At 42.3% G+C, this 20,415-nt stretch overlaps 1 protein-coding gene across 2 annotated transcripts in view; it reads right to left on the bottom strand.

Moving 5' to 3' along the window:
• Window positions 1-13,222: 13,222 nt before the first annotated feature.
• Window positions 13,223-20,415, bottom strand: part of ATP2A2 (ATPase sarcoplasmic/endoplasmic reticulum Ca2+ transporting 2) — a 76,260-nt gene continuing 69,067 nt past the window's right edge. For both annotated transcript variants that reach the window (XR_004002983.1, XM_030582949.1), the window contains exon 21: window positions 13,223-14,011. Coding sequence is in view for 1 of the 2 variants with exons in the window: in XM_030582949.1 (XP_030438809.1) it covers window positions 13,998-14,011 (14 nt within the window). In the remaining variant the exon portion in view is untranslated. The remainder of the gene's footprint in view (window positions 14,012-20,415) is intronic.

The raw sequence follows: 20,415 nt of genomic DNA, 5'->3' as shown, positions 1-20,415 counted from the left end.
TGGTATGTAGCCTAACTATTGAATAGTGACAGCAAGTGCTGTGAATGATGAGTTTTGAAAACCTTTGTCTTGTAGTAGTATAAACCAGCCCCTGCAGACTGGTCCTTCTTTCATTTCACCCAAGGCCCAGCCTTGATCCCTTTAGTAAGTGATGGAAGGAACCCAATTAAATGTTAGGGAGAGGTAAAATTATATTGCATTTTTGCTTATTTCAAAGTAAGATCTTGGCATCCATGTGCAAGCAAATTGTTATTGGGTAAGAATTCTGTTAAGACTGTCTCTTTGACAAGAATGGAGGCCAGATTTCAAGAGGAGTTTCTACTGTAAAAAAACTTCCTTGTAGATTTTCCTTATGAGCAACTGTGGAAAGCTTAATTTAGACTCCTTTTTACACCCAAGAATACAGCCTTCTGGTTTTTTTTTGTTTGTTTTGAGAGCGAGTGTACTCTGCTTGTTATCTAAAATATAAAAAGCTCAGCCAGATTCTGCAGTAATGGGTACCTCTATCAATGCATATAATAATGTTAGAGCTGCATTGATCGTATGGTTTATATGAGTTTGCTAATGAGTGTACTGTGGATGGAGATGGAATTATTTTAAATAATATTTTAACACATTTGTCTCAATTCTAAGGGGATTCTTGGTCTATTAAAGACACTTCATTAACGGTCTAATTTTAGAACATGAGCTGTTTTTACAACCTTGTGCTCCTGAATCCTGTGATTTGTGCCTAGTTTAGGGAATATAGCTAATGCAATTAGCCCATAACAAGTAGTTGTCCTCATTCAGTACTTTAATCCTTTGCTGTGTACATTCCAAGAGATAATGAAACCCAAAACTACATCACACTCTTGACATTGGTTGAGCTTTAAACTCCCTAAAGCGATGCACTTAATAGGTGAGGTTAGAATGTCATAGCTACCCAACTGCTTTTTGCAGTACAAAGGACAGATTATCTGCTCTTTCAGACCATCTGCAATTGCTAGTCTCTGGTAGAGGGCAAAGACAAAACCTGCATATTTGCTTAAATTTCTTGCTGTTTAACATTAAATCACAAACTTCATTAACATCAGGGTCTTTCCACCACAGTAAAATGTGGTGGAAAGACCCTGCTATGATGCTCGGAGACCAAAGTTCCCTCAACCCTAGAGCTTCTCCCCACAGTCATGTAAGCATTACAAATCTATTTTGCCAGCACCTCAAGGCAAAGTGTGTTGGAGTCAGGTAGTCCTGAAGCTGCCCAATAACAGCGGTTCTGTAGCAAGTTGCTGAACCTCTTGCCAAATTTCCCTGTCTGTACAATGGGGATAGTGCTTATTTCCCTACTGCACAAGGATGTGAGAATTTTAAGCAAAGATTATACACTGATTAGAAAACCATAAGGTGCTATGTAAGTGCTGTTTACCCAATTAAAGTGTCATATTCTTTCTTCTCTTCCTTTCCTGTCATTCCAAATTAGAGAGCTCTCTGTAATTAGTAGCTTTCTCCTTAATAATCAGCTTCCTCCATAGGCTTATTTCACACAGTGATGGTTAGAGCCTTCCCTTTTCATGACTCTGGAGCTGACATTGAAGTTTAAATCAGTCGGAGGAGCAGCAGAGTTTTTGTTACACAGAAAACTCTAGATGTGGCCTCAAAGGGAATCCTATCAGCTCTATCTGCATCAGTCTTCTGTGTAGCATGGGATCATTTTAACCACCTTGTCTAAACCTAAATCGCAACAATTCAATTCAAATCTGTTGGTGCCAACCCCTCTGTGGACACTTAAACCTGAGTGTATAAATTTACCAACACAAACTAACCAGCTATAAACCAACTGTAAATCAAAGTGAATGTCAATGTTTTCACCAGTTTAACATATCTTTAGTTAAGTTGGAACAACTCTGTGTGTAGACCAGGCCTAACCTTGCTCAGAGCAGATCTAGGCAATGCTGCACCAGAACACGGATTGGATGCAGGCAAACTAGTGCAGCTGTGAAAATGGGAGACTCAAAATGTCAGTTGCAATTTCCATACTGACAGAAGGGAGGGGGATAACTGGTAAAAAGCATGAGCGAGGTTCTTGGTGGGGAAAGGGGTGGGGTAGGAACAGTTTATAAAAGCATTTGAAATGTATAGAATTGTTTTTGGCTAGTCCATATCATTCCACTTACTGTTAATATACCTGATAGTAATAAAATAGGGAGGCTAGGTGGTCTGTGTACTTGAACTTGACGTACTGACCCTTCTACTTAAGAACATAACATAAGAATGGCTGTACTGGGTCAGACCAAAGGTCCATCCAGCCCAGTATCCTGTCTACTGACAGTGACCAATGCCAGGTGCCCCAGAGGGAGTGAATCTAACAGGTAATGATCAAGTGATCTCTCTCCTGTCATCCATCACCGCCTTCTGACAAACAGAGGCTAGGGACACCATTCCTCACCCATCCTGGCTAACAGCCATTAATGGACTTAACCTCCATGAATTTATCCAGTTCTCTTTTAAACCCTGGTATAGTCCTGGCCTTAACAACCTCCGCAGACAAGAAGTTCCGCAAGGTCACTGTGTGAAGAACAACTTCCTTTTATTTGTTTTAAACTTGCTGCCCACTAATTTCATTCAGTGGCCCCTAGTACTTATATCATGGGAACAAGTAAATAACTTTTCCTTATTCACTTTCTCCACACTGCTCATGATTTTATATACCTCTTTCATATCCCCCCTTAGTCTCCTCTTTTCCAAGTTGAAAAGTCCTAGCCTCTTTAATCTCTCCTCATATGGGACCTATTCCAAACCCCTAATCATTTGAGTTGCCCTTCTCTGAACCTTTTTTAATGCCAGTATATCTTTTTTGAGATGGGGAGACCACATCTGTATGCAGTATTTAAGATGTGGGCATACCATGGATTTATATAACGGAAAAAAGATATTCTCCATCTTATTCTCTATCCCCTTTTTAATTATTCCTAACATCCTGTTTTGCTTTTTTGACTGCTGCTGCACACTGCATGTACCTCTTCAGAGAACAATCCACAATGACTCCAAGATCTTTTTCCTGATTAGTTGTAGCTAAATTAGCCCCCATCACTAGACTACTTCTGTCACTAGCCTTAACTAAGGCTTTAGTGTTCTCAGAGGAATGACCATCAGAAGTTTCAGTGAGGTTAGATGCTGACAGGATTTCACAATGTAAACATCTGTTAAAACTGCTCCCCTGCTTTGTTAGTAAGCTCATGAGAGACCAAGGACTGAAAGGGTTTCGAGAACAAACTTCCTTCCCCCAGCCGCATCTTATTCTCCCCAGGTATGCTCTCAAAGGAATGAGGAATGCTGGTAGGATGCTATTTGGAGCTTGCGGTGCTACTGTCCCGGTTATATCTGATATGTGGAACTGAAAGGACTTTGTGCTCCACAAGTGTCAGTCCTTTCATAGGCAGTAACACTTCTAAATAAAGAGAAAGAGGAGTTGAATAACCTCTTTTGAATCCCACGTCCTGGAGGTTGTTTTTCTTGCAGAGTGCAAGAGGTTTGTTTGGTCAGTGTGTGGCATGAAAGGAAGTGATGACCTTGTGTTTCAAATTCTGCCTTGATAATGTCTTGAACTCTTCCAGCTTGTCAGCTGTGCATTCCAGGACCTCAGTGAGCATTCGAATGTGTCTAGCATGGGAGGGCAAGGGGGAGAGAAAAATAGCCTGTCCTGAGACAAGGACTTGATCTATATCTTAAAATAGAGCAAAGAACAAAAAGTCCTGTTTACATCAAAGCTGGCCTGACCAGGAGGTAGCAGCAGCACACTGCTTTGCTCACTGGGGTTTAGAAACTTGGAATGCTCCCAGCTGAGAAGAGCTTAACAGTTGGCACAAGTGAGATACTTATGTTGGCAGCTGATTCAAGAACTTTATGCTGCCTGTATCAACCCAAGGCCCTCTTCCTATTTTGGCTTGAGGTACAGTACATTGCTGTGCTGCCTGTGACAATGCCATCTTTTCATTTAAACGATTTAATTTAAATTTTTTTCCCCTCATGTTCAGCATGTAATGTAGGTGGTTTCCCTTGAGACACTCGATTGGCTGAGGAGGTGACGCTGGTAACTCAGGACCAAGATGGAGCCCAGGAATGTTCCTGTAAACTTCAGCACTGTGCTATCAGAGCAAGGAAAGGCGCTGTAAACATATATCCTCCTTGTGCTCTTGCGTATAAGCTGCAGTCAGTGTAGTTCCAGCTGGAGATTTGATGGGCTTTGCAAACTTTTATCAGAAAACTGGTAAGAAATTGCTCTTCAGGCATTTTTTCATCTTACAAATCTTGACAGGGTCCTTTATCAATATATTGTGTCACTGGCTGGGAGGGATAACATGGCTTAACCTCTGTTGGGATCTCTTTTCTAAGCATAAGGTTGTTGTATCTCAGGGCACATAATTATCTGTGCATATCCACTAGTCAATGGAGTTGTGTAAGATCCAGGCCAAACTTGGCCTGTGTGTGTATCAGTGACATCTACTTGCCAGCATGTCAGTCCTATTGAAGTGATTGTTGCCCCTCTGGTGGTGGTTGGAGACTTATTGAAGATATAAGCCCTGGTATTACTCCTGGGAAATAGTGATTCTGCCATTAGTGCAGGTGCTAACTGGCCTGGAACAGCTGGATCTGATTTCCATCGCTGCTGCTGACTGAATGCCCAGAACTATTACCAAGTGCAGAACAGAATGTGGAGATGGAACTCTGATCCTTTCTGCAGCAGGGCTTTTAATAGGTGTGTGGGAAGCTAGCTCCAATTAATCTTGCAATGGTTGTTCTGTGGAGGAGAATGTCACACTACTAAGGTTTGTAAAGTCTTGACTACTTTTCTCCCCCTCACTGTTGTCTCCATTTAAAGTCAAAGTAGTCAGATGTGTGGGCTGAACTGTAACCCAGGTCTGCCACCTACCCTTTCTGTGACTGGAGGTGGTAACTAGCCTTAGTTTCCCCATCTGTGAAAAGGCAATAAATACATCTAGCCTGCCAGGTGTGGCTTGAGGATTGTCAAATGTTAACTCCTCTTACTCCAGTGCCAATACTGATTATTTTTTTTCTCCCTCCTTTGCTTATCTCAATGCTGGGATGCTTCTGCCAATAACACTCAGACCCAGGAATGCTGGGAGAGTGTGTATGAGAGAGACAGACAGGCTTAACCCTTCCTCTGCTGCATCCTAATTGCTGCCAGACTTTCTGGCAGCATCATTGCTTGGAAAGCACTGCAGGAAGCAGGGTGAGCTATTAACCTAGTTTTAGTTCTGGTGATTTACTGTTCAGACTATAAATTCAGACTACGTTTCCATAGTAGAAGGTACAACATCCATCATCTGGCCCCATATAGGGGAAGAGACATTTATGATGGCTAACCCTGCTGTTGCTACTAGAATTCTTGGCCTCATATAGGAAATCATGTTCTTGGGCACATGGCCATTATGTGAAACAAAACATTCCCTCTCACAGGCAAAGAGCCTTGAATCTGTGCCCACTAGGAAGTGACCTACCTCAGCCCACTCCATTCTCAGGGGTGGCCCAGTGATGAGCTCTGTAGCCCAGGGCTGCATAACACATGCCACTAATGGATACCTTTGGGTGGTGGTTGTCATGGGGTGAGGGTGCCTCACAAGGGTACTAAGTATTAACCCAATTGAGGTATTACTCCCCACTGATGCAGCCACCCCCCCTTGTCCTCTGCTCCATGTAACCTCCCCTCATCATGGGTTGGTTGTGCTCATCACTAGCAAGCAGTAGAGAGTTTGGGATACTCCAAACTGTCAAAGCTCCAGGATTTGCCGCTGCCCAACCCTCAGTGCACATGCAGCTCTCCCCATGGGAAATGCTGCCACAAGCTAGGCCCAGATTTCATTGTGGTAGGGTCAGGGGCGATCAGAAGTGGTGTCAGCCTGAAAGGGCACCATGGGCCATCCATTGCTCCTCACGCTGCTTGTGGTGTTTGGGGACTGGATGGCTCAGGACTGGAGATGGGATATAGAACCCTCCAGCTGGATGCTATCGGATCAAATCCAGGCCTAATAGCTGTTCAGAAGTCTGTGAAATTAGTTGGTGGGCCAGCTTCTAGTCCAAACCTCCATCCTTCTCCCACTGATACTAATTGCCCCATGTGCTGGCATTCTCCTCGGAGAGGCTATGGGCTGAATAGACCATAGAGATTGAATTATCCTTTTTCCCCTCTGGAGATGCTCCCCATGCTGCACCAGGTCTGTAGATAGAGAACCTCAGGCTTGCAGCGCTGTCAAGCTGCTGCTCTTCACAGGTGCTAAATTGACAAAAACAAAGTTAAATACATTGTAACCTCTACTGTACTTCAGTGATGGTCCGAAATCCCAAGGAGAGGGGTAGTAATGAATCAAGTTTATTGGCTAAACTTATCTTTGGGGTAAAGGTCTAATGGCCAAATTGGGCCCATTATAAAGGTAAATCAGAAACACTCCAGTCAGCCTGACCTTGGAAAACTATAGACTTTTGCACCCTAAAAGTCTGGTCTGTTCAGCTCCAGGTTTAGTGTTAAATGATTTTAAGTGGGAAATGTTTCTGAGCTGCCCACACACAGGAATTTCCAGGGCCTGCTCAGTCATGTGCACCTAGCCTTTTGTTGTATTACCGCAGAGCCTGAGTGATATAACACATGGGTGTGGCTGGTAATTGTGCAGCCTCCCAAAGCAACGCTCCATAGTTCAGCTGCAGCAAATCTATAACTTAGAGGACAGGCTGTAACAGGACCTGGGAGCTTTGGAAACTTGGCCTCATTTTCATGCACCTCCTATTGCTCCAGGTATTGACAGGTTGACTGAAGACTGGGTCTGAACTGCAGTGAGTTTTTCACTGATCAGATTTCTTTTGCACAGTGAAAGATTTTCACGACTCATTTACACAAGGGGAGTTTGGGCTTTGGAACTGCTACCTCCCTTATCCGCAAGCAGCCTTTGTTTAGCACCTTTAATAACAAATCTCCCAAGGTGCATACAAGGAGCAAGCCTATAGCTTGAGCCCAGTGCCAGGTATTGTAAACTGAAGCATAGAGGCTCTCAGTGTATAGCTTGTAAAGACACTGGTTACACTAAAGTGTTCTGCATTAGGAGGGGCAAAGGTCACTGGATCTCAAGGAAAGCGATCAAAAGGTGAAGGCAGAAGAACCTGCCCCCAGTAATTCACTGCCTTCTGGGTTAAGGGCCAGGCTTCTAATACCTGCCTTCTTTCTTGTGGGCATAGGTTTGTGTCTGCAATGAAGTGCAATTGTAGCTTTGTCCCTGTCAATCATTATGGGTGCACACCCTCCCACTGAGAGATCGAAAGCAGCCCATTGTACATACAAACCAGAGGCTGAGATTTCTTAATCGTGAGACTTGTGCCTGTAATTTAGGCCCAGAATTAAACTGCATCCACAACAAGGAGGCCACTGTAAAAATGAGGTACTGAAATTGCTACTGGAAATGTGTTGAGACAGAATCTTTGACAGGACTTCCTGGGAAGTTGAAGAACTCCACCCCCACCTGGCTCTATGGTTGACTTCGTGCCAGGGTTCAGCGAGGCCATGTCCAGTGTCCTATTCTCTCCCACTGGCAGAGGTCCTTCCAGGTCAGGGTGAAGGCAATTTGAGAGAGATGGAGGTCAGGGGAGGCTCCTTGTGTGTGTGGGCGTGTTTAGGGTGTAGGAGCAGTAATCTGGAGATTTTACCACATGCAATTAATGTGGAAAAAAAAACGTTCTTCAAAGTTTATAGACGCTGTGTAGGGCGTCCTGCCCCAATGATTTCTGGGCAGGGCAGGGGAGCGAGACTGAAATGTTCTCTCTTCTGCCATCCCAACGTATTGAATTTGTGTGACTTGGATACTAAAGCACCAGCTCGCTGCGTGTTTTATGGCTTGCCTGTGATATTATCTTGCTCCATTATTAAGCGATGTTCTTTGACTTCATTGTGTAGAAAAAGTGAGCCTGCCACCTACGTAAACAGCATAGGGCTTATGGCTTTTGTTGTGGTTCCCAAATTTGTTTTCCATTTATTTGGGTTGCCTCTCAACTTGCCTCCAGTAACTAACCCAAGAGAGAAACTACAATGAACTGGACAATGCGAAGCATTTCTTTGGCAGTGGCCTATCTGTCCATCATTCAGAGTTATGCTCTGAATTTACAGGGGCACAGATGACTCCTGCAGGCTCACAATTGTGACATGTGACATGGGAGCTCAGGTTGCCTGTACAATGAGCTTCCCGTCCCTCAGGCTCAGCTGTTACGCTTTTACAGGCAGTAGAATAAAATTCTCACAAATTCGGCCCTTTAGCCAGCTCCAAAGGGCACCTTCACCTTTTCCTTTTTGTAAAGGTAGTTTGGAGTACGCCTCTGTTTAGAACAGGTCCAAACACAGGCTGTGGCGGTGCCGGCTCCCCCTACTTTCTCCTGCTATTGTCCTTTAACCTTGAACTGCTCTAGTGGGGGGCGGGGGAGGATAGTTCTGTCACCACAACTTGTTCAATCCTTGGCGCCACTACTGAGACTGATACCAAGGGAGACAAATTTATGATGCAGGCACCTGTTAGCTGGGGACTGGCTGTACCTCACCATATTAATGTCACAAAGGCAGCTACGCAGCCCTACACTGACGTGGTAATATCTGATCACTACCAAGATAGGCTGTGTTTGAGCTGACAAGTTAGAGGGGGACGAGCTCCAGAGTTCCATGCCCAATCCCCAGATCTATTCGGTTCCCCTTCCCCTTTTTAACTCTTACCTGGGCACAAGCATGGAATGGGTAGGATTAGAGGAGACTGAATCTGGCACGACTTCAGTTGGTTCCTGCAGTAACGAACCAGGATGGAGTGTGGCACAGATCCTGCTGGCATCGGGTTCTAAAATAGAACACACTGTAGCCCTTAGTCTTAAGGTGAACTGCAGCAAAGCATCACATCCCTTTCAGCAGGCTTAAAGGTGTGACCTACTTGTTTCATTCAGTCTCCCCTGTGGCCAGTCTTGAACCTGTCCTTTTTGTCCGAATAACCCTTGTATGTAAGTTTTCTAGTCAGAATCCCTGACCCCCTCTGTGGTGGTAACTAAAGCTGTGTGAAGAATCACTTTTTCAGTTTGCTGGCTGCACTGGAAAAAAAAGATTGGACTGACCCAAAATTAAAACGTTTTGGGTTTTCTCAGCACGTCAGAACAAAGTGATTTTCCATTTTTTTTTTGTTTGTTTTCAGGCATTTTTAACAACCTCTTTGGTTTGGTATGAAAAGCAGAGACCACTTTTAGTTTTGTGACTGGCATGTCCAAGTGGAGGTGCTGCCTGTCTTCTACTGCAATATAGCTCCTCACCAGGGCCTTAGGAGACTCAGCTTCAAATTCCCACTCCGCCTCTTGGGGAGCGGGGACTTGAACTACCTATTGTAAGTGTGTCTCCCACCCACTGGGCTGTAGTGTATTCTGGGGTGGAGTTCTTAATCTCTGCTGTGGAAACTGTTCTGCCCCATAAAAATAGTTCAATATGAATTGGGGGAGAGAGACTATAACCTGGTGGCAGGGCACTTTTGCGGATGAGGACGCACTGGTTCCTGTCCCCGTTACAATTAATATTTATTCATACAACACCAGACAGTTTCAACAGGAGCGATTGAAACCCCGCCCCTGAGGAGTGCGTGGCCTTGTGGTTAGAGCACTCCCTCAGGATGTGGAAAACTGAAATAAAACTCCCTGCTCCAGCTCACGCTGCGGGATTTGAATTCAGGTCTCCCATCTCTGGGGTGAGTGCTCCAACCACTGGGATAGAAGCGCCCCCCCCCGACACCTCTCCTCAGTTTTGTGAATGGCATGTAACTCCCCATCTGAATCTAGTCCTTCTCCCACATTTTTTAATGAAAATATTTGGTGAATTCGTGTAGAATTCATGAGTGGTTTTGGCTGACAACTGCATTTTTCATTTGCAGCAGTATCAGCCATGTTGGGCCCAGGATGTTCCAGAGACGGGGTGCGGAAGTTATATTTTATTGAACCAACTTCTGTTGGTGAAAGAGACGAGTTTGAGCTCCAGAGCTGCTCTTAAGCTATGAAGCTTGTCTCTTTCACCAGCAGAAGCTATTACCTCACCCAGCTTGTCTAGTTGCCAAAAAATGCAGTTACGCAACTTGTCAAAAAAAACTTCCCCAGCTCTAGTTTTAACTGCTGGTTATCATTTCTCTCAAAGTCCACATGCCAATGTCAAGTGGCAGTTCCACATTACCGAGGGCGTCGCCTGAGGACAGAGCCTGGACTGAAACTACCACAGGGAGCTAATAATTTGGAGAAGACCTTATTTGGGATTTAGATGCTATGACAGCAGGCACTTGATAATCAGAGATGGTGAAGATTTGCTCTGTAAGGCAGTCTGTTGTAATGTATGGGGGACCCAGCATTGGGTCAGGCTGGTATAGCAGGTATAGATTTTCTTGTGTCCTAATTAATGGCTAATATAGGTAAAATGTTAAAGATTTCTAATTTGTTTCAGACCCTGGCCAAAGCTAAACACAGCAAAGGAGAGAACTGCTTCCTCCTGTCCCTCTCCTCTCTCGAAATTTCCAGGGACGTTTTGGTTGGTCGAGACCTGAGACATTCGCTAAACTTTACCTCTCCCTCTACCCCCCAATCCAAGATTTATGTGTGACTTTCAGTTCTATAAAGCGGTGACTCTTAACCTTTCCAGACTACTGTACCCCTTTCAGCTGTCTGTCTTGTGTACCCCCAAGTTTCACCTCGCTTCAAAACTACTTGCTTACAAAATCAGACAGAGAAATACAAAAGTGTCACAGCACATTATTACTGAAGAATTGCTGACTTTCTAATTTTTACTAATAATTATAAAATTGGAATATAAATGTTGTACTTACAGTTCAGTGTATAGTATATAGAGCCATATAAATAACTCCTTGTATTAAAATTTTAGTTTGTAGTGACTTTGCTAGTGCTTTTTATGTAGCCTGTTGGAAAAACTAGGCAAGTATCGAGATGAGTTGATGTGCCCCCTGGAAGACCTCTCTGCATACCCCGATATATAGACCTTGTCTACACTTACCCCTGCTTGAGAGCCAGTGCTGTAAAGTGAAACTCACCCCTGTGGAGAGGCCACACCAGGCTGTGTTGTTCAGCCCTTAGGATACAGTGTGATGTGATCTCCGCACTGGAATGAACTTCACCCCCTCAGACTGTTTTATAGTTAATTACTGCTCAGCATCTATTGTCTCTCATGTGACCAAGACCCAGCCCCATGGCAGCATGTGGTAGGATCGACTATTGGAATGAGTCAGGCTGAGTTACGTAAGCATCTTCTACCACGCTCACTGTGGCTCTGAGTGCTAGGCATCCAGCAGCCTCGCTAGCCTGTGTCAGTGCATTCTCTGCATCTATTCATTGTATGAATAACTTTCAGCGAGTCAGAGCTCCTTAAGTATACATGGGACTCAAAGTGTGATGGCTACAGCTAACCTTTATTTTTAACTTGTTTTAAAAGCATTTAATTTTGAGAGTTTGACAATCTTGTTCTGGTCAGCAGATTAGTGTCTGTCTGTAAGAATGCTGATGTGATGTTTGGAATGTAACTTGCCAGAATAGCAGTGCAGATTTTGAACCAGCTGTCTTCAGTATAAGGACTTTTTAGATGTGCCACCCACTGTAATACTGGCAATTAGCTTTTCAAATGTCTTGTCTATGGGTGTCCTAGTCAGAGGGCCAAGGTGTAAAAAGGGAGCACCACATCTCCCCTGCTGATCAGTCCTGTTCCAAGCCATCCAGGGACAGTCGTCCTGAACGGATACATCTCATGGGGGTACCACACATATGTAACTTACAGCAGTTTGTATAACAAACTGTGATCCTTGTCTTTGGAAGTAAGTGGTAAGGAAGTAACAATCTAGAGGATAAAACATCAGCCTGGAAGTTAGTCCAGCCAAGACAGCAGTCAGGTCTTTAGTTACTTGACCAAGTAATCTAGCCATTTAGCTTTAGTTTTGCCTTTGGGGATGCTTGACTGAAAGGCACCGTGTAAATGCAATGTATTAGAAATATAGCAACTTGGAAGCATCTGTTAGAGCACATAGATACATCATTGCATCTGAAATTAGTTTACAGGAGAGGAGAGGGAAGCCAGACAGTTTGTAGATTAGAGCTGAGGGATGAACTGTCATCGTTTTCTAACTCCAGGAATCAGAACTACAGTGCTTAATCTACTTACAACACTACCATAGTAGGAAATAATTCCATAAGCAGAGGGACTGCTAACCATTTATTTCCAAATCTCCCTATGTATTAAAAATGCACACAAGAGTTTTGCAGAATTTTATAACAAGTATTACTGGAACAGCGTGATCTCAGGGCAGTAAAGCTTTAAATACTGCACTGTTTGAACTGAGAAATCCCAAATGGTAAAAGTCACATTTGTTTAGCTTTGCTTGCTAGAGATGAGCTGGAGTGTGTCACAAGATGGAGATTAGGGGGCATTACATTTAAAAGGTTTACGGGTTTTGGAAACTGCCTCAGAGAAAGAAACACTCTCCCTTTACCCCTTGGTCTTTCTAACTTTCCCTGATTTGTTGGCTTGGCAGCAGGGCATTATAGGACATTTGGGAGCAGTAGGTTCTTTAATAGCCTTAACTTAAGAGTCTTGAACCCTAGTTTTGTGGAGGCCAAGATTAGTTGAGATAATGGCTGATGTGAGCACACAACTTGAAGCTAGGAATCCAGCTAATTGAGGCCGAGGCAGGAGTTTAATAGGTCATAGTGTCAGCTGGTGGCTAGAGGGCAAATACAATTGATCACAAGGGAGCCTTTTGGCCTTAATCTGTGGATCATGGGGAATATTAGTGGCCCTATATAATTTGGGGGTAAGGATAATCCTTATTTGCAAAATAGAAAAGGATCAAAAGTAAAAAATTACTTGGGAAAAATGTTTATTTTGACGTTTCTCAGAGGGTTTTTACAAACAATGGAGAGCATTTAACAAAAATTAAGTGATCAAAGTACTCAAGTGTCCCTTAACTACCCGCTAGCCCCTGCACAGAAGGGGAAAAAAAAAATCACACCAGCGAGGAGGTCAGTACTGCAGGAAGAGCAGCTGGCATCTGCATAGTTCTAGTAGGAAAGATTGCAGCGCTGCTGCTGCTAGTAATTGTCATCCTGGCATTAATATAAGACAGTGCTGAAGTATGTATACTTATACCTGCAGAAAACAAAGTGCATAAAATAACACGTCAAGTAGATATTGTAGAATAAATTTATTTACCTGAAACAATGAAATTCGGTGTGATGCTTATTATTCTCAGCATTGAAATAGACAATTGATCTTCTTAACTTCTAAAGGTCACATGCAGTTGTTATAACTGACACTTTTTTGTTTTTTAGAGAAATGCATCACACAAACACTTGTATTGCACCAACATCTGTCTACTGCTTTAGATTTAAATAAGTTACATTAGTGCAAGAGAGGTATCTTTGCACACAAAAAATAAAAAATCTGAAGTTATGAACCAGAGGCTTACAGTTTAAACATTCAACATCTGTAGTTTTGTACTGAATTTATAAATAGCATAGCGTATTGTACATAGCTGTTCATAAAGTAGTATGTTTAGATGATACAATACCGAAAGATTTGGCTACTTACAACTGAAGGCATGCATTAGTCTATTATACATTTTATACAGAGAAATATGGAAACTTGGCTGACAGCTCCTTAATTTTGGCCTAATGTTTAAGAATAAACAGTCTGCTCCATGCAGCAAAGAAACCAAACTTCTCTGGAGATTTTTTCCTGATTCGTTAAGCTATATTGCACATTTGTACATTTGTATAACTGAAGCCCTAATGGTACCACACATTTCCTCCACAGAGCACACAATGAGTTTTGTTTTAGGGAAAGCAGGTTTTTGTTGGTTTTTTACATGATACATGCAGAGGTTTTGCCAGATGTGTTGCTAAGACACATGCACGCAACAAAACAACCTTACATTTCTGCAAAATTGTTTAGGAAGTGATTACTCCAGCAATGCTGAAAAGGAAAGAAAAAGGCATCAGTTAGTGAAAGGATGAATAATGCTGTATCATTATAAAAGCAAGAATTGTAAGATCAATAGTGAGAGGAGAGAGAATGTTAAGTTGAATAACTGATATTTTAATTGAAAGGACACTGTCAGGTTTAAAAAACCTGAGCTTAAACACCTTGAGTGAAATCAGTGACAAAGCTCCCATGGCCTGCAGTAGGGCCAGCATTTGTCACCAAAAGATTGAAGGTGAAAGAGTTAAAACCTAATTTCCTTTCATGTAGTTTTGCATTTCTCTGTCTAGCCAATGGAAATAGACAAGGCTCTTTTCACTTTCAGGTTCTTATGCACTGACTTAAGGTTTTAATATTTGAACTAACGCCTGCATGAATTAAAAAAATAAACCAACTTTGGAAAAAATTTCATGGAAGTGTCTCTTAAAAAAAAAAGTTGCTGAAGTAGGCTTTGGCTCAAAGTTGACCTAAGCGTCCCTTTAATTATCCAGATTATGCAACTAATTGTGGAAGAAGTCATTAAACTACATAGACAAGAGGGTTTGTAATAAAATGACTAGCCTGTATTTAAGGATAAAAAAATACTCTAATTCCCTACAGAGTTCTTAGGACTGCACTTAGCAGGCTATGCTGCTAAGATTTTTCAGAGTAGGCTTAATATTAATGCAATTAAAGCTGTGATTAGCAGAGATTAGGTAAACAATGGTTAGAAGTGCAAAAGGCAAATAAGACTAGTGCAAGAGAAACAGACAATTTCGCTCTCCCATCTCAGCTAACTCCATCATCCTTCCTGTTTGAGCTGTTGGCTATTATATTCCACTTATCAGCTGTGTTCTTGGAAGAAGCTAGAGTTCTGCTGTACAGCATTTTATCACCACTGATTAAAACTTCATTTTCTTACATTTAAGTGTTTACGAAATAGCCTTCCCACAAACATTAGCCATATAGCAATTGTATAGAATGGAATTGTTTTATACAGTATCTTTCACATTTGGTCTCTTGAAGTGTTATCTAAAGTAATCAGATACCAATCATCTTCCATTTGTGTAGGTAAAATGGAGCAGCCATTTAAATAGGGCTCTGGAATAGCTCTTTGGAGAGCCGATATTCTTGAGAGGAAATAGCGACAAGAGTCCACACTATCAAGACATCTGAGTAGCCCTAGACTATCGGATGCATCTGAACAACATCTTCCCTCCAGCTAGAAGCAGCATTAGGTAAGATTTTCAGCATCCCACAGAGGGTGCTCTTGTCCCAACCAAAGGGGATGCTTTTGGATTTTGACAAACTTTTTTCTAGCATAAGCCTTAGAAAGGTATATCTTTCATCCAGCTGTCTTTCACCTAGCCTGCTACAAACCTAGGTTCCCCTATGCTGTTTATGCATCAGGGATCCAAAAGATTAAGATTACCAAAGGAGAGCATTAAGTAACCCAGGGTGCAATAGCTGACCATGGAGAAAGCTCAGAAGTGTGAAAAGGAAAATGGAAGCAGTCAAAAGGCACAGAAATGTTCAAAGAAACACTGGGGCCGAGTCTGAAAAGGAGAAATGCAAGTTACTTTGCAGCTAATTACTAACAAGATATTTGTCTGTGGGATTATGAAGTAGGTTAAATGGATTCCCTGCGAGTGAACACTTCACAGACCTCTGCATATTTTGTTCCCTCCCCACTACAAAATCTACCAAGTTCGGTTGGCAAAAATGTGGAAAATTTTTTTCCAGAAAAATAAACATGCAGTTGAACTGCTCCCCCAAGATGACCCAGCTAGTTGGGACTCAAAAGGAATTCTTCTAATATGAAAGTTTAAATTTTGGCAAGAAATTCTACTTTCTTAGAAGTAATGCAGCTTTGTCTTGCCCAAGCTATTCCTTTGTGGTTGTCAGAATCCTTTCCACTTCTCATCCTTTTGGCTAAAGACAAGATCCAAGCATATCAATGCTGCTTGTTAGTAGGGCTGTCAATTAATCACAGTCGACTTGCGATTAACTCAAATTATTGTGATTACAAAATTGATTAATCACACTTAATCGCACTGTTAAACAATAGAATGCCAATTAAAATGTATTATTTTGGATGTTTTTCTACATTTTCAAATATTTTTTAATTACAACACAATACAAAGTGTACAGTGCTTACTTTATATTTTTAGTACAAACATTTGCACTGTAAAAATTAGTTTTTCAATTTACCTCATACAAGTATTGTAGTGCAGTCCGTTTATCGTGAAAGTGTAGTTTACAAATGTAGATTTGTTACATAACTGCACTCAAACAAAACAATGTAAAACTTTAGAGCCTACTTCTTGTTCAGCCAATTGCTAAGACAACAAGTTTGTTTACGTTCTATGGGACATAATGCTCCTGGCTTCTTATTTACAATGTCACCTGAAAGTGAGAACAGGTATTTGCAGGGCACTTTTGTAACTGGCATTGCAAGGTATTTATGTCAGATATGCTGAACATTCATATGCCCTTCATGCTTTGGCCACCATTCCAGAGGACATGCTTCCATGCTGATGACACTCGTTTAAAAAAACAAACCAGTGTTAATTAAATTTGTGACTGAACTCCTTGGCGGATAATTGCACTTCTCCTGCTGTTTTACCTGCATTCTGCCATATTTCATGTTATAGCAGTCTCGGATGATGACCCAGCACATGTTCATTTTAAGAACAATTTCACTGCAGATTTGACACAATGCAAAGAAGGTACCAATGTGTGATTTCTAAAGATAGCTTCAGCACTCAACCCAAGATTTAAGACTCTGAAGTGCCTTCCAAAATCTGAGAGGGACGAGGTGTGGAGAATGGAGTGTTGCTCTTTTAAGACTTCTGAAAGCAATGTGGAAACTACAGGATCGAACCACCAAAAGCAATGCCAGTTACAAAAGTGCCATGCAAATGTCTGTTCTCACTTTCAGGTGACATTCAACCTTCTGCTGGTGGCATCTGACTCATGTGGAAAATGAGTATGCATTGGTCTGCACTGCTTAAGATTTTTATCGAGCAGAACTGGTCATTGGCATGGATGAACGTCCCCTGGAATGGTGGTTGAAGCAAGAAGGGACGTAAGAATCTTTAGCGTATCTGGCACAAATATCTTGCAATGCCAGTTACAAAAGTGTCATGAGAATGCCTGTTCTCACTTTCAGGTGACATTGTGAACAAGAAGCGGGCAGCATTATCTCCTGCAAATGTAACCAAACTTGTTTGAGCAATTGGCTGAACAAGAAGTAGAACTGAGTGGACTTGTAAGGTACTAATTTTACATTTTTATTTTTGAATGGTTATTTTTTGTACATAATTCTACCTTTGTAAGTTGCACTTTCATGATAAAGAGATTGTACTAGCTGAATTGAAAAATATTTTTACTGTGCAAATATTTGTAATAAATGAGCACGGTACACATTTTGTATTGTGTGGTAATTGAAATCAATATATTTGAAAAACGTAAAACATCCAAAAGTATTTAAATGATATTCTTTTGTTGTGTGACAGTGCACTTATTCATTGTTTTTTTAAATCACTTGACAGCCCTACTTTAGTTAGCTAGAGAGGAACACTGTAGTCACACAAGTCCCTCCTTTCTTCCTCACGCTACTTTTGCTGCCTATGTAACACTTGCAAAGGGGAACTTGGCAGGCAGCAGGCCAGGATAGTTCACTATGGTATCCTAAAGTCTCCCTTTCTAATTCAGCATTCAAGCAGCTTTGCGCCATCCTATCCTATCTTAAAGATTAAGCTGGGCCTTGTCAAGTGTGGATTAAGGAAGCATCCTCAAAATTGAAATCCAGGGTCAGAGGCTGTAGAGCACAAACAATAGCTCCATGCTGGGCATCTGCGTGAGCTGGCTCACTCAGGAGGATGAAGGTGAACATTCATCCAGCAGAAGGAAGAATCAGTCTGATGGACCTTGAAGCTTGGCAGATCTACGCCTCAGGCAGCTTAAGTCCCTCTCTGGTGAGAGCTCTTGGAAAGATAGAGGGTAAGATTCCTTAGGCTTTCATAATAGCAGCTGCCTTTGAAATAGTAGAGGTGGGGTAGAATCTGCACTGGCTTCAAGTTCAATTTTTCACAATTAATGGTTACTCATGGAATTGGTAAAGTGCTTTCATGCTCCAACTTTAGATTATGCCCCTAACAAGTATATTGCTAGAGCTCAGAACCTCAGGTTTAAAGAAAAAGTCAACCCAGGTTTTTCCCCTCTGTTCCGCCTGCTCCACCCCACAATCCAGATTTCCTGCTTTCACCCTTAAGTGTCTGGTTTATATGCTGCTCTCTGTGCAGGAGCAGGTTTGCATGTTGCTTCTAAAACCATGCAAGTAGGTCACTGGAGATGCATGAAACTCCCTTAAGATGGTGGGCAGTCTGCTTCGGAGACAGAAGCTTGCCCCCCTCCCCCCCAAACTAACCTTTTAAAGTCCTTGTTTTGAAGTGAACAATCTTTGAAGCCCTTAAAGTGTTCATTGTTGGTGCACTACTTACATTCACCACGTTTAAAGGAAAAAGATGTTAATGGCAAAACTTGCCTAAAAATATTAAAGATGCTGACACTACAGAAAAATGTTAATGTTGTCTCCCCCTCCAAAAAAAGCCCACAAGAACCCACACTTAAAACTAAATCCATTTGAGGTTTAAGTGACCAGAACAACTTAATGGCCTATTAACTTCCGTAAAAGCAAGTCATGTGCTCAGAGGATGGTTTAGTGAAATAGATGGAAAAGTTGTCCCAAAAGCAAATAAGTTTTGTATCGATAGTATTCCTGAAGTTACACTCTCAACCCCCTGCCACTGGCTTGAACTTAAAATGCTTGGATTGTATGTGCCTCTTGTTCCAGGATTTGTGGCTCTGACATTCCAAAGGTTGAACACCTATAGCTCCCCCTAAATGTTCCAGATAACATTTCTGGAAACAGGCCCTATCTTTGTAACTAAATACCGTTTATAACATCAAGTTCAATGTTAGCGAATGGGGTTAATTTATTGTAGTTTTAATTGTAAGAAGGCAGTCCTTATTAGTGGTTTTAATGACAGTGTGCGTCTTAAAGGCCCAATTCAGAGAATATCATCTGTTTATATTAGGAAAGTTGCTGTGGAAACTGTTCCCTGTTTTCCAAGAAGCAGGTACTCCCTTCTGAATCATGAATGCTGATAAGGCATTCTAAGTTTACACTGCCCCATGGATGTAGTTCTTGGGAAGAATGTGCATCCCACTGCAAGGAGAGATCCTTCCATCAGCCCCACTAAGGGCATTCAGCACAATACTAAAAAGTATCAGAGGGGTAGCCGTGTTAGTCTGGGTCTGTAAAAGCAGCAAAGAATCCTGTGGCACCTTATAGACTAACAGACGTTTTGGAGCATGAGCTTTCATGGGTGAATACCCACTTCTTCAGATGCATGACATGCATCTGAAGAAGTGGGTATTCACCCACGAATACTAAAAAGTACATTAGTTAAGTGTTCAGGGACTTGTATTCTCCTACCAGATGACACGGATCTTATGAAACACCCCACAGTGAGCCACTAACACTAAACAGAAGAGGCTTTGCTAAACACACTGAAGATGCATCTACAGGGCATACCAGAGCAACCAGAAGGGTGTAAACTGTAGAGTGCTCTATAGTGCTGCAGTCTAACTGCCCTGTGTACACTGACACACCTTCAGAGGTTCCTAGTGAATGTTAACTAGCACTGTTTCAAACAGGACATCATCATTGCTAAGGCCCTACCAAGTTAATGGTTTATTTTGGTCCCTTTCATTTCAAAAATCATAAATTTCATTTCAGCTATTTAAATCTGAAATTTCATGGTGTTATAATTGGAGAGATCCTGACCCAAAAGGAGTTAGGGTGGGTGCGTGTGTCATCACAAGGTTATTGTAGGGGGTTTGTAGAACTCCTTTCCTTACTTCTGCACTACTGCTGGCAGCGTCGCTGCCTTCAGAGCTGGGCAGCTGGAGAGCAGTAGCTGCCAGCTGGGAGCCCAGCTCTGAAAGCAGAGCCCTTGCCAGTAGCAGGGCAGAAGTAAGGATGGTATGGTATGGTATGGTATTGCCACCTTTGAGGGCCCAGCTCTGCAGGACGCAGTGCAGAAGTAAGGGTGGCAATACCATGATCCCCCTCTAAAATAACCTTGTGACCTCCCCCTGCAACTCCTTTTCAAGTCAGGACCCCCAATTTGAGAGACACGGGTCTTCCCTCTGTGAACTCTGTACAGCATAGGGTAAAAGCACACTAAAGATCCAATTTCACGGTCCGTGACATGTTTTTCAAGGCTGGGAGTTTGGTAGGGCCCAATCATTGCGCACTAGGAAAGTTTGAGGGTGTCAGCAAGGTCTACACTGGCAGTTAAGAGTGTAACAATACAGAGTGCTCTGCAATTTACACCCTCTGATGCACA

This window comes from Gopherus evgoodei, chromosome 13 (genome assembly GCF_007399415.2).
Source record: "Gopherus evgoodei ecotype Sinaloan lineage chromosome 13, rGopEvg1_v1.p, whole genome shotgun sequence".
NCBI classification, from domain to species: Eukaryota; Metazoa; Chordata; order Testudines; family Testudinidae; genus Gopherus; species Gopherus evgoodei.
Note: the sequence above shows the minus strand (reverse complement) of the source record. Positions and strands in the feature narration are given on the sequence as shown.